The sequence below is a fragment of the Vombatus ursinus genome, unplaced genomic scaffold (assembly GCF_900497805.2).
Source record: "Vombatus ursinus unplaced genomic scaffold, bare-nosed wombat genome assembly UNPS02011369.1, whole genome shotgun sequence".
Lineage (NCBI taxonomy): Eukaryota > Metazoa > Chordata > Mammalia > Diprotodontia > Vombatidae > Vombatus > Vombatus ursinus.
Window position 1 is genome coordinate 3,842,023 of NW_020951147.1, and position 14,354 is coordinate 3,856,376.

The 14,354-nt window shown below is 46.3% G+C and overlaps 1 protein-coding gene across 1 annotated transcript in view; it reads right to left on the reverse strand.

Annotated features, from left to right (window-relative positions):
• Window positions 1-14,354, reverse strand: part of KDM2A (lysine demethylase 2A) — a 93,301-nt gene that overhangs the window by 16,099 nt on the left and 62,848 nt on the right. Inside the window, 5 exon segments of the mRNA XM_027856044.1 lie at window positions 2,880-3,274; window positions 6,954-7,080; window positions 10,269-10,384; window positions 12,207-12,360; window positions 13,709-13,802. Of these exon segments, the coding sequence (XP_027711845.1) occupies window positions 2,880-3,274; window positions 6,954-7,080; window positions 10,269-10,384; window positions 12,207-12,360; window positions 13,709-13,802 (886 nt within the window).

The following is a 14,354-nucleotide window of genomic DNA, read 5'->3' on the forward strand; positions in this document are numbered from 1 at the left end:
AGAATGACGGCTTTGCAGCTAAGCTGAGAACACTGGGCAAAAGACCACCTGCGAGGGGCTGGCTAGCTGTGGGACCTAGGGCAAGTTAATGCTCCTCTCTGGGCCTAACAAAACAAAGTGGGCGAATCAGAAAGCCTCAGGCACCCTCCTCTCTCCCAATTCCCTGATAAAATTACTGCACAGCCCTAACACCTGCAGGTTATACAGATGACCCATCATGAGAATGTACTGACTTTCCAAAGTTCAGGTCTGACCATGTGACTCCCCTACTCAATCAATTCCAGTGGCTCCCTATGAAGGTCAGGATCAAACAGAAAATCCTCTGTTTGGCTCTGAAAGCTCTTCACCACCTGAGCTGCCCCTACCCTGCCAGACTTCTTCCTTCTTACTCCCCAGTGACTCTGGCCTCCCTGCTGGGCCTCAAACAAGACCCTCCATCTTCTGGCCTGGAATGTTCTTCTTTCTCATCTCCACCTCCTGGATTCCTGCCAGCCTCAGTTCAAATTCTTCCTTCTGCAAAAAAGCCTTTCCTGGCCTCCTCAATGCCAAGGCCTTCCCTCTAAGGCCGCCTCCAATGGCCTTGCACAGATCTCCCGTGTGGTGTTTGCGTGCTGTGTCCTCTCACTAGGATGGGAGTGAGGGCCCAGGAGGCTTTCTTTGGACGCCCAGTACTTAGCATGGTGCCTGGCCCACAGTAAGTATTTAGTAAGTGCTGGCTGCCCCAAGGACAGTAAGCAGGGTTTAGAATCTTATTAGCTTGGTAAAATATGGTTAAGTTGGTTATAATAACAAAACCAGGAATCGACCTCAAATGAATCCTCTCAATTCGTTTTTATCCATAACTCAAGCTGTGTAGAATTTTGTAGGCTCTTTTCCCAATGTCAGGATGACATTCTGCACTCCTAAACACCAAAATTCACCTCTGTGAGATTTTGTTTTTCTACCAACCCCTGAAGCCAAGATGACCTAGCTTATGCAGATGACACGAGAAAGGTGCTCTCGGCACCAGGACATTTGGGTCCTTTCTGATCCCCAAGCCCTTCTACGTGTCCAGATGCTTCCCCTCCTGAAATGAGGACCAGGCCCTTCTGACTTGAACCTCTCCCACACGTCTCATTCTCTGGCCACTTGGCCTGTCTCTACCTTCTCAACTTCACCCACAGGTTATGAAATGAAATTACATTCTACTCCTCAGTGGAGGGAGACACACATGCCATCCCTAAGCTGGGAAGTATCTTCCCTGAGAATGCAGAAAATAGGAAGCCTCCTAGTGTAGATGGCCAAAAGAAAATTGAATCTGAAACCGGAGATGGAAAAGTACTAATTAGGAAAATTTAGTCCACCTCGCTTTAGTCCAGTGTAAAACTATTTCTTATAATAAGTTCTTACACAGTTGAAAAGATCTACAGGACAGAGATTTACCACACTTATTAGAAACTGGAAAGGAATTCCTAAAGATTTCTTTTCCTTTGCATAGTTATTCATATCTTCATATTTTTTTCTGGGATAAATTTTAAAGATTTCTTGAGGCTTTGGTGTTCACATAATGAAAGTATTTACTAAAAAAAATAAAAATAAAAATAAAGGGAGACTGACTTTCAGATTACTCAGATATTCCTAAGAAAATTTCCTTTTTTTGGGAGATGGATGTATATGAGGACATGTGAGATAGGCCAAATGATTCCAAATACAGACGAGTGTACCAAATATACCATGTAAGGAACCTTGACACTGTGTTAAGATGGGTTATAATTTACCATAACCTTGCCCACTTGAAAATATCAACAAATACTCAAGTTTTATGAGTAGGTAAGCTTAGAAGTAATCAATCGAGATTTATTCTTGAGGGTAACCCAAGAAAATATAAAACAATCCCTTTCAATAGGCCGGGAGAAGAAGTCAAGAGTGCTCCAGAGAATCCATAGGACTCATAGGAGGTAGGGAGGTGAGTGGACACTATAGAGGAATGAAATAAACCCCTTTCTTCTTGAAGTCAAGGGGAATCTCTTCCTAAGATTGCGGGGAGGTTCCCAGAAATGTTTCTCTGGATGAATGAGGACCTGTTTTATTAGGGTGGTTTGAAATACCAGCTTAAATCTGAGTCTTCAGAATTCTGGTTTTCAGAAAGTGCCTGAGGTCCTTTTGCCAGGGGTAATGAAGAGGAGAGAAAGTTATCCCTTTCTGGTCTTCAAGCACAACATGAGCACTGACTGATCCCAAGACAGACACTGCCCTGGCCCGCAATATCACACCTAGGGCTAGGTTTGTTCAAAGGTCAAAGTGACAATTCTGACACTTCCATTACTTCTCCCCATTTGCTAGAAGCACACACAGAATGTGACTGGAGTCACACATGTGGCTCAGGTCTCATACAACCCTTCATTTCCTGATAAAATTCTCAACAGCTAAATTGTATCAGCAGATAAACCTGTCACAGTTTCTAGGAAAAGGAGTAACTTTTTAACTTTAACCTGAAATCCAATCTCTATCTCTTAAGGGCTACTGTTTTTCAAATAGATTCTTTGAAATGAAATCTTACCTAATAGATTTCAAATAAAAACTTCCCTCACCAAGCACGCAATCTTTTTGGCGACCAAGGGAGACAAGGCAGGGATAGACAGACTAAGCCTTCCCTCAGTCGCACCCAAAAGCCGCTCACCAGACATTTATACCACATCAACAAGGCCTAAAAGCACTTGCGTGAGTTGGCAGAGTCAGGAATACATAGAAAGAGGCTATGAGGAGAACGATATCAGAGAAAACCGGAAACTCTCAAAATCCCGCAAGCCCTTGGTGCTCAAACCCCACGCCTCCCCCACTCTCCTCCCCCCCCCGCCCCGGCCCTCCGCCTGCCGTGCTGGGCAGATGAGGGGCCTCACCTTGACATCAGCAATGAGAGCATCTTCATCTTCAATCCCCGTCGGGACACATTTCTTGTGTAATGGCAGTGACTCCAGCTTATCCACAAGGCACCGGAGACCTTCCAGCTCAAAATGAGTTAGGTGAATCTGCCTGTCCTTCCGGGGGCTACCCTGGGGATCCCACACTTGACCGTTGTGGGAGCTCCGGCCAGACTCAGCGGACGAGTCCACCGACAAGGTTCTCTTCAGCCCCGGCAGGCCCCTGCAGGTTTTGCCCAGCCCGTCATAATCCACGTTGACTCCGTTGGCCATGGGGCTGGTGAGGACGGAACGCCGGCTGCTCAGGCGCCTTGGCTCCCTCTCTGAAGCCTCCTCGTCTGCGCTTCCAGACTCCAAGCCATTCAACTCCAAATCTGCAGAGGCAGAGAAGAAAGCAGAGTGAGAAGACAAGATAGCGCCCGGGGGGGATCTCACGTAAAAGCTGACCTGGGAAGTTCACATTTGGGGACAAGATGAGTTTGGTAGGTCAGTCTATGTTAAAATTGAATCTCTCTTTTCAGGATTCCACAGCATGTGAGTTGGAAGGTACCGTCAAGGTCAGCTACTGCCCCTGTACCCGAGCAGGGATGTGCTGCTAAGTGGCTTGGCTTAGGAAGAAGAAAGCTGTGGGCTGGCTGTGCCGGCCAAACGTTACTCCAAACTAAAAAGCTTTCAAAGCTAAAAAACCACACTAAGACTTTTGGGACATGACACTACACACACACATACACACACAGAGAGTTTACAGGCATAAATATATGCATACAATATGCATAATGTACATATATTATGGGCAGGAAATATTAAAATACAAGATAGTTTGGGAGTAATATTTATCAACTTAGAAAGTTAATGTGTATGTGTACATATATATAATAAAACGTGTGTATAATACAGCACTGTGATATGTATACATGTCTTTACTATATATACACGTGCACATTATTTTTCCGAATAATTTTTTATTTTTCCCAATTACATGTAAAAACAATAAAAAAATTTTTTTTTTTTTTAAATTTTGAGTTCCAAATTCTCTCCCCCTTTCCCCCAAGGGTAAGTAATCTAACATTATACAAGACATGACATATTTACTCACTTTATACTGTAGATATTTTTTACATGTATTAGGGTCGAAGTTTGTTGGGAGCAGGGATCATTTCATTCTTTGTACTTGGATCCCCAGCGCCTTGCACACAGCAGGTGCTTAATAAATACCTGCTGACTGACTGACTTCCACTAACAGGAAAAGCAAGCCCTAAGCGTCTCTGTAGCAGTCCAGGTGTTTTTAGTCTTCCACAGGAAATGCTTCTAACTTCCACCGTGGGCTCCGAGTTCTGCCTCTGGGGCCAAACAAACCAATTCTCACCCCCCCCCCCCCCCCCCCCCCCCCCCGCCACCCCAGGATGGGCCTGCAGAGAGCTACCACGCTCTTCCTACAAGCTCTTCTCCGGGCTAGATGTTGCTACGTCCATCAACCAATGCTTGCGAGGTGCAGCTTTCAGGCCTTTGCTCACCACAGCTGGCCTTCAGCCCGGCCGAGTCAGAACCCAATGCCATGGACTCCAAGCCTCCCACCAGGCAGGAGCATTCAGGTGGCTGCGTTGACTTGCACTGAACTGTACTTTGCTCAAGTTCACCAGATCTTTTTCACACAACCTGCTGGAAGTGGGGCTAGATGCCTAGAGGCAGCTGGTGATGCAGTGGGTAGAGCACTGGGCATGGAGCCAGAAAGACCTGAGTGCAAATCCAATCTCGGATACTTATTACCTGAGTGACCCTAGGCAAGTCATTTATTCTCTGTTTGCCTCAGTTGCCTCAACTGTAAAATGGGGATAATAAGAGGACCCACCTCCCAGTTTTGTTGTGAGGATCAAATGACATAATTGTAAAGAGCTTAGCACAACAGCTGGCATAGAGTGCCCTAGAAATGTGAGCTAGTAATAGGTTTTTATTATTATTACTGTTTGCCAGCTTTCACCTGAGTTTGAAATCAATGTCACAACATTAAGCTTTTACATTTACCCCCATTAAATTTCATCTTGGACCCTTCCAAGACAAGAGAGAACCTTCCAGGCCTGGAGGTCCATTAGCCACAACCCTTTGGGATTCCCATACCATAGTCAGGTAGCCTTCATCTCTCTACGTTGTCCAGGGACTACAATGAAAAAACTTCGGCAAATGTCTTGTTAAAAACTCAGGAATGGGGGCAGCTAGGTGGCACAGTGGATAGAGCACCAGCCCTGGAGTCAGGAGGACCTGAGTTCAAATCCAGCCTCAGACCAGACACTTGACACATACTAGCTGTGCGACCCTGAGAAAGTCACTGAACCCCATTGCCTAACAAAAACAAAAAACAAAAAACAACAACACAACAACAACCACAACCCAGGAACACTGTGTTTTCCATGTATATTCCATTGCTGGGATCTCCTGGTTTTATAACCCTGATCAAAAATGGAAAAGATTATCTGGAATAATCTTTTTCTTGATCAACATATACTGGCTCTTGATGATCACCAGTCCTCTTTTGAAATGCTCATAGTCTCCGTCCTTTTACATCCAAGAATTCTGTCATAAAGTAAAGCTCACTGGCCCACAATTTGAAGAATTTACCTTCTTCAATTTGATTTTTTTTGGTTAGGCAATCAGGGTTAAGTGACTTGCCCAGGGTCACACAGCTAGTAAGTGTTATGTGTCTGAGGCCACATTTGAACTCAGGTCTCCCTGAATCCAGGGTCAGTGCTCTATCCACTGCGCCACCTAGCTGCCCCTACCATCTTCAATTTGAAACGCTGGAATTCTTAGTAGACCAGCAGGCCTGTGGTACTTTTCCCATTTTTTAAGGCTATCGGTCAGCAGTTTGTGGGAAGCGTTTTGTCCAGCACCAGTAAACAACTCCTGGAAAGTGCTGGAGGTTTCTTCTCTTGTCCTAGCCTCTGTCAGTCATTTCTGAGCTACCTTTCCCATTCTGAAAACTGAAAACTGGCTTTCTCGTTACGACACTGAGGAAATGTTTCTCTAGAGCCAATAAAAGTTCCCAAGGAAATGAAGCTGATTTCTGGCAACATTCTAGCACACCCCACTGCACAGAACTTTGTTGGCTTCTCTCCTGCCCCCCTCACGCTCCTGGATCTGCTTTCCTCTTTCCACTCAGGGATGCTAGGACCACCCATGACCACCGCTGAGCCTTGCTAGTGGCCTAGAAGCATTTATTAAGCACCTACCTTGTACCAGGAAGTATGCCCGATCGTGGGGATGCAAATATGATGAATGGGATAGTCCTTGCCCCTAAGTGTGAGGCAGGAAAATCTGAGGAGAGTTAACTCTTTGGGTAATAAATACCTGATCCATAGTTGTAAAATCTGAGAAAAAAGGATGAGCCAAAGACTTCAAGAAAGAACACAGACTTGGTATGTGAATTCTGTGACAAGACAAGGAAGCTCTTGGGAGTCAGAAGGAAGTGAAGCATTTTGATGAAGGACGGATGCTTTGTAATGGGTCATGTAGACGCCACAAGAGATAGCGTGGCAGAGATGAGGTTCCCCTGGCACGGACAAGCCTCGCAAGTTCTCAGCGCCCTGAGGAACAGTGGCTGACCACCCGTGTGCACAGGGAGTGAAAGCACAGGTCTGTTCCCCCAAAACGTAGGAAAACGCTGAGACATCGTGCCTGTAAGGTGGAAATTCCACAGGGAAAAAATATGTCCTTCCGATACTGTAGTGTTGGCTTCTCTTTCTTCTGAGACACTGAATAGCCTAGCGAACGCATTCTTTAGGCAATGACACAGACCAGACTCAACATCCAGAGACCAAGACGGGGCCCCACCCCCCACCTTTCCAGTAAGCCTCCAGGACAGCGTGCCCCACTGTTCCGGGCAGCCCGGAAGTGCTCCACAGAGCCCACGGTGGGGAAGGGCAGACGGGCCGGCGGCGTCCTCCTGACGCTCACAGGAAGCAGAGTCTTCTGAATGCCCCCACTCCCTAAAGACTCTGACAAGGGGAGGGAAGGACTCTGTTTCAGACTGGAGAAGACAGAGTCAGGTCAAGTACTCACCCATGCTGAGGGATTCTTTCTGGAAATCCTTGGTCAGGTGGGAGCGGTGGGTGATGCAGTAGACATAGCGTTCTAACACGTACCAACACATCTCATAGTAGAATGGATAACGGAACTTATTTGGGACCTACATGGGGACAAGCAGAATAAACTGACGCTTCAATTCCAAGGAAACCAATCATTCTGAGTAATATAATTAGCCATGGTTCCATCACTTTTCTCCCCTGAAAAAAATGAGAGGTTTGGGCTAGGTGGCCTAGCCACCTTCCAGCTAAATTCTCCGATCCCACGGGAGACTTTTCTAGGGTGGAATGCCTAGACACTGAATTAGGTGGCTTGGTCATCCTAAGAAGCCAGCTTTATGGAGAAAACAATCACCACAGAAGCCTAGTGCTCTGAAAGGCAACTTAGAACTAGTACAGGAAACGGGCTGTTAATTCCTGACTTAGTCAAATGAAGAATTAAAAAAAGAAATCTGTGCACATGAAAAATTTTCTGGATTTGAGTTTTTGGGGTAAATCTATTTGACAAAGACAGATATGATGTTCAATTCAGAAAACTGTTCTGGGACCCATTCTCTTAACAGAAGAGAATCCCCAGGATCAGATCTGTTCCTGGAGAAGCAGCAGGTAAGCTTCCTAAGGGCCAGGGATTTGTTTGGATGACATGAAAGTCCAGAGCCTAGCCCATGGTAACCTGCACACAGTAGGCGCCTTAATAAATGGTTGCTGAATGGCACTGAACCCTGACCCACAAAGGGGTGATAAGGCAGGGTCAACTTGTCATGTCAGATGTGGATCTCTGCCTGTAACAAGCTACCTGTATGTGCACAAACACCAGAAATCTCTGGCTCTAATAATACATGACTTTCTCCCTGACCCCCCAAGAAGACTGTCCTGCTCTAACTAAACAACCCAACCAGTTCCCAGAATGAGGAGCAGTGCATGTCATGCTGTGAAGGGAAGCCACGGGCTGTGTTAGGCAGCTGATGGGGTCCAGCAACAGGACCTGTACCTCACTGAGTCTGCTTCCTGCTGTCCTGTGCAACTCAGAATTCAACTACATACTTGAAAAGCTGTTGTGAATCTAGACTCCCTAAGAATGTCCAAACCTCCTTCTGGGTTGAATGGAGAACTCTGTAAGCACAGGTAAGAGCAAGGAGACAGGTGGCCCTTTCCAGGCAGTCGAGGTGATCCCTAGACAAAAAGGGGATTGAGCCAGGACCGTGGAGCCCTCAGAGGAAGGTCCTGCTACAAAGCGCTGTTTGCTTTACTGCTCTGAGGCTAAGAAAACCCAGAAGAGCCTTCCCAGATCCCACCCCTTCACTTTTAGATCACATGTCTTTAGCTCTGGTAAAAAGCACAGTAATGACCAGGAATCAGGAAGGGAGGTTTGTCTCTCTCTTCTGGTTAAAGCGACAGTTTCCAAAATCCATCAATTCTTGGACTCTGTTTGAGGGGTCCGAGAGGATATGGGCATTCAACATTCAAGTGTTTAACCTGGTGCTCAAGAGAATGACTGGTGATCAAATTGCCCTGTCACGCTGTTTCACTAACATTGTCAATGACAGACAGAGGAGCAATGACAAAGTTCTATGGAAATTGGTGACCTATTAATCAAGAATCTCTGTAGCTTCTGTTCTCCATTAGGGACTTCCAAGGACCACAGCCTCCATTTCAGTGGAGGGAGAAGAAAAGTCATGCCCAGGAGAGCCCTAATGGTGGAGCTGCTTCTGGACACAGTCTAGGCAAGAACAGACTGCATTTCGATGGTACTCCGTTCTTTGCAAAGAACTTTTATGCAGAGCGAGCTGCTTTCTCATAAGCTTCACAAAGCAGATTTAAGTCCATTTGAGCCATTATTAAGTGCCTACTAAGGACAAGGCACAATGCTCAGCACAGGGGACTGAAAGACAAAAACCAAGATGGGGACAGTCCTCAAACAGCTGACAATTACTGGGCAGACACGGAAGGAACAGATGAGCACATTGTGCTCCCTCCTGGTCCACAGAGAATGATGTGGAAAACAGCACTATCTGCTGGGGCTACTGTCCACTGAGGCTTTTTGCACCACCTCTGCACATCGCTGCTGGGAGCAGTGGACTGGCTATGCAGAGACGGTCCAATGTGGCAGTCAGCACTGGAAGGGTGGTGGACAGAGATTTTTATTTACAGATTCTAAGAATGGACCAATGCTCATGAATCTGTCTAGGCAATTAGAAAGTATACTTGAAAACTTTCCAGATGCAAAGGAGGATCCTGGATTTAGGAACGGTATAGAAAAAAAATCACCTTTCCTCTCAACTGCAATGCCACAGAAAGATGGAGAAGTGACTCCCCTCTGAGGTTGGCCAATTAACAATCCAAGAAGCTACAAATTAGCAGAGCCTCGACAGAAAAGAACCCTACCACAGTTTGGGCCTTTGGTTATAGGATCACAATGTCCAAATCAGAGCTAGAAAGGACCTTAGGCCATTTCGTCCAATCCCTCATTTTAAAGAGGGGGAAACTGAGGCCTGGAAAATGAAAGGGAATTATGATTTAACTTCGTTTTTACTATGAAGTAAACTACATATTTTCTATTGCAAATCACTGGCTTCCACAGCTTCACTGCCATATTATTTGTATTTTTTGTGATTTCTTTCATCATGACTTAACTGGATTACTACTACTTAACTTCAAGAACATTTGCGACTTTAATTCTGCGAATAAAGCACTTCCTATCATGTCTGAATCCTACGAGGAACAGGATGTTCCTCAACAGCATCAGTGCTGCAACAACGCAATGATTTAGTTTCCGTATTCAGGGTGAACTAACTCTAGGTCTGCCTATTCGGTTTTCGTAGTCTGTTTATTTAGGATTCTGTCTTACTGTCAGCATAAATTTGTCAGTGAATATGATACAAAGTGAGATTCTGGATTAAGAGGCACAGAACCAGGAAAGTGGTTATGGAAGGTAATAGGCACACAAGTTCAAGGATGTAAAACTCAAGTTGTCAAACTACCGGAACAACGAAGATAACTTTTAAAAAATTGAAATACGGTTTACTAGCAATTTACATAAAAACGAAAGATTCAGAGGATAAAGATGACATGGGAAAAGAAAACGGCCTAAAAGTGACCCAAAAGATTGCTCGCTGTTCACTGCTAGGAGGGACCTGAGAACAAAGCAAGGACACATGGGTCTGGCTAAAATGCTTAACTTTCTTTGCTTCTCCCGGGTGCTAAGATGAAAACTGACATCCACGTTTTGTCTCAAAATAAACTAAAGACCTGAGGGTAAAAGGTTCACAAATCTTTAGTCACTGCTACTTACCCGTGTCCGATCTTCAATGTTGTAGATTTTGAGCTGCATGGGGATGTTAAAACTGTGCAAAAAGTTGCCCCCGAACACTAATGTGTCTGTGGGGGTGTACACTGCATGAATCCAGCCTAAAGAGGTAGGAGAACCAACAAGGCCTCAAGTTAGAGAAGGATTCTCTTGGAGAAGAAGTGACAAGCTCCCCTCCCCATCCTAGCCTGCTCCTCTTCACCGCGATCCTCCGTCCTTCCTCCTGGGTGAGCCCTACTCCATCCTCACCAGTTCTTAGGAGGGGTTGCACCACCCCCCACCCACCACTCGCCATGCTCGGCAGGGCCAGTGCCATGACGTCTTGAACACCCGGCCCAATGCCAATACCCAAGTTTAGGACTCACTACCACGAGCCTGGAAACCTTCAACAGCTCCCTTCAAGGTTTGCCCCAGGCTTTTTCTCCCTCCAAAATGCCTGTCACATGCTTCCTGAAGAATCTTTCTGTCCAAAAAGACCCGGCCAAGGCACTCCCTGCCCAACAGGCTTCACAGGGTCCCGAGTCCAGTTCAGACTCCTGTGCCTGGCATCTGAGCCCCATCTTCTCTCCTCGTACAATCCACAAACTAGCCAGACGGGAAAGCTTAGCCTCCTACACACATCCACCTCCATGCACTTGTGAGGTAGTTTCTGCCAACTAGAAGGCCCTTCCCCAGCCCATCTTCCCCTGAACTGCCTCTGCCCATCCTTTAAAGCCCAACTACAGGACTGCCTCCTCTAGAAAGTCTTCTTTGTCATCTTCTTCCCCTGGTTTGTAGTAAGTTCCTGCTTCAAACCTCAAGTAGCGATTGTTTTGTAAATCTCTAATGCCCTTATCAAGTCATAATGGGAGTGAATGAATGGAAAAATATTTATTAAGTGCTTACTATGTGCTTTATTACATGGTTTATCCTCCAAGGCCTTAAACCCTGGCTCTCTAGAATTCTAGAGTAAAAATGATGAGCATTTCCACACCCCTTGGCCCAGTGGGCTCATTACTGGCACTCTGCCCTAAGGATATTACTGGCAGGAAAGACATACACAGCTGTGCAAAAATATTCCTAACAGCAAAAAGACGGGAAGCCAATTGGATGTTCATAGAATGGGGAATGGTAAATGTATCTAATGGAATATAACTGTGCTCTAAGAAGTGGTGATGGACGTGGTTTCACAGAAACCTAGGAAGACTCAGAGGAACTGAGAGAGTAAAACGGTACAAGCGGGAGAACAATCTACACCGTAACAACATCACAAAGACCAGCAGCTCTGGAAGGCTTCAGAACCACGGCCACCCACAACTGCAGGAGATTCATGACAAGACACGGGCCCACCTCCTGACACACAGGGGCAGACTGAGACTCCTATCTTGGGGACACGGCTAAGGACGGGGGGAACTGGTTTTGCTCGACAATGTACATTTATTGAGTGTTTTTTGCTTTTCCTTTCTTTTTCAATTGAAAGAGGGATAGAGGGAGAGAAGGTGGGGTTTTTAAGATTAAAAAAATAAAATGAGAACCACTTAAAAATGAACTATGACATACTAATGAAATGTAATTACTGCCCCACGGGAAACAATGAATCTGAAGAGTTAAAAGAAGGCAGAACCAAATGAACATCAGATACACTGACTACTGCCGTGTGCAGTTAAGAGAACGGCACAAAGAATTCACTGGGTACACATCCTCAACAAGGCCCAGGAGGCTCAGGAGAACAGGGATGATGCAGTTAGCACGTTGATGGAGATGGGGTTAACAAATGCTAAATAACGAAGGCGATGGGAACGTGTGGGTCAACGACAGGCCATCCATTTCCACGGGCCTCAGGACCTATCAGTCAGTGCTGCCTCCTCAGTCATCTCTCGCTGCATGCACTCCATAGCTCTGGGCTCAAGGGAAGGTGGTGGCGGCTCTGCCCACTTTGCTTACCTGAGGGAATAACAAAGGTGTATCCCTGCTTGAGCTCGATGCGCTGGCACTCTGACACGCGGTCACCCAGGAAGATGTCGCCCTGCTTTCCCGACAGCAGCCAATTCTCGTACAGTTCCAAGTTTTGGGCCGTAGGCGGTATGAGCCAGAAGACCTGGGAGAGGGAAACTTCAGTCCGTAAATAGGCATTGATAGGACCCTCGATACGAACTCCCTAGATGAGGTGATGGTTGCTTGGGTTCAAGACTCTCACTTTTAAAAGGTGCGGCTTCTCAACCCAACACTACTCTTCTCTGCCAGACCCACACATGGCACCCTCTAGTTCACTTCGAGCACAGGACAGAGTGAGGCCATAAGCCTCACTAGCACGACTGCATCTGAGACCTAGGATCTGAAGGGGCCTCCAAAGCTATTTAGTCAAACTGAGGCCCAGGCGGTGAAGTGACTTGGCCATTGCTCCCTCGGAAAGGGGCACCAGAAGGATCTGGACTCCGGTCCCCTGACTCTCTCCATCGCTTGTCTTCACTTCACATCAGCATGCTGTGCCACAGGAAGAAGGCAGGCCCTGGGATCACCGTGGGGGATTGCCAATCTTTGAAAAATGGACAAAAGAGCAGCAGATTGGGCCAAGTTTCAGATGGATGCTTCTACTGTCCAGAGGTGCATCTGAGTCTGAGTTTACTGCATTTATCAACTGCTTTTAGCTTACGGTGCAATAGAAGTTCCTTGAGAGCAGGGACTTCGTTTATGTCTCTGCCCCTGGTGCTTACTACACTTTTTTTTCAATAACTTCCAGTCTTAAGAGAGCTGAAGCATGGGGTAGCTAGATGGTGTAGTGAATAGAGCACTGGTCCTAGAATCAGGAAGACCTGAGTTCAAATCCAGCCTTAGACACTTACTAGCTGTGTGACCTTGGGCAAGTCACTTAATCCTTACTGCCTCAAAGAGTGCACGCGCACAAGAGAGAAAGTGAGCGAGCGCAGGCTGGGGCAGTTACTTGTTCAGGACGTACAGAGGCAGGACATGAATTGAGGCCTTCTTGATATGACTCTGGTCCCTTACCCACTCTGCAACCTGGACATTCACCTTGCACAAAAGGAGCGTTCAACATTTGCTGAATTACGGCAACAGACACAATTGCTCAGCATGTCTCTACCCAGAATGGTTTGGAAACTCCTTCACAGATGTTACTGAGGAAGCTCACTGTACAAGAAAAACTTCTTCTCCCATTCGCAGTCTTTGGCCTTCTGATTTCCTGGGCTGGGGCAGAGAACACCCCAGAAAAGCTGGGGCTCAAGAACCCTACCAACATGGGTGGCCCTGTGTGGGTAGCTGCCTAGGGGAATTCCACTCCTCACCAAACTCTAGTACTCTCTCTACCAAAACAGTTATGCTGGGCATTTATCTTCTAGAACGGCTCAAATGTGCCACCATCCAGACTGAACGACATAATCCTTCACCTTCAATCCCACCACAAAGATCTCTCTATAATGGCACCATACCTTTCCCCCCTGGTGTATGTGGTACCACACAGAGGTGCCGCCGAAATCCACGTGAAAGTCTGTGTAGCAGCCCCGGACGCTCATGAGACAGTACCTGGCCCCAAAGGAGGAGACACATGAGGACAATGAAAGATGTATGCGCTCATAAAGCCAACGTGTCAGTGAACTTTGCCAAGCACATCCTCCATAAAACATGGAGGCTGAAGGCTCAAGAGTCTCCGTCTGGATGAAGAACATACACTTAAAATCTAATTTTCCAAAGAGAAGTTTGACTTTTCAATTCAATAAGTAGATAAGAAAAACTCAAGCATCAGGAAAAGGAGAATACTAAGCTTGAACATGGGTCAACGTATGATGGAGCAGGGATCCTGGAAAATACTGAGGAAATCCTGCGATCTCTCTCGTGTGAGTTTCAACTCTCCTACAAAGACAAAGTTCTAACAGAATAATTAAGCCTACAGGACTTAAGAACATAAAAATTCCCAAAGGGGTTTTGTTGGGATGGAATAAGAAAGCCCTTACACGTGTAAGGAGCAGTTGTTACTGGGGGCTCTTGTCTCCCCTCCCCCAACTACCTTGCATTTATTTTGCATGTTCATACACACACACACACACACACACACACACACACACACACACACACACA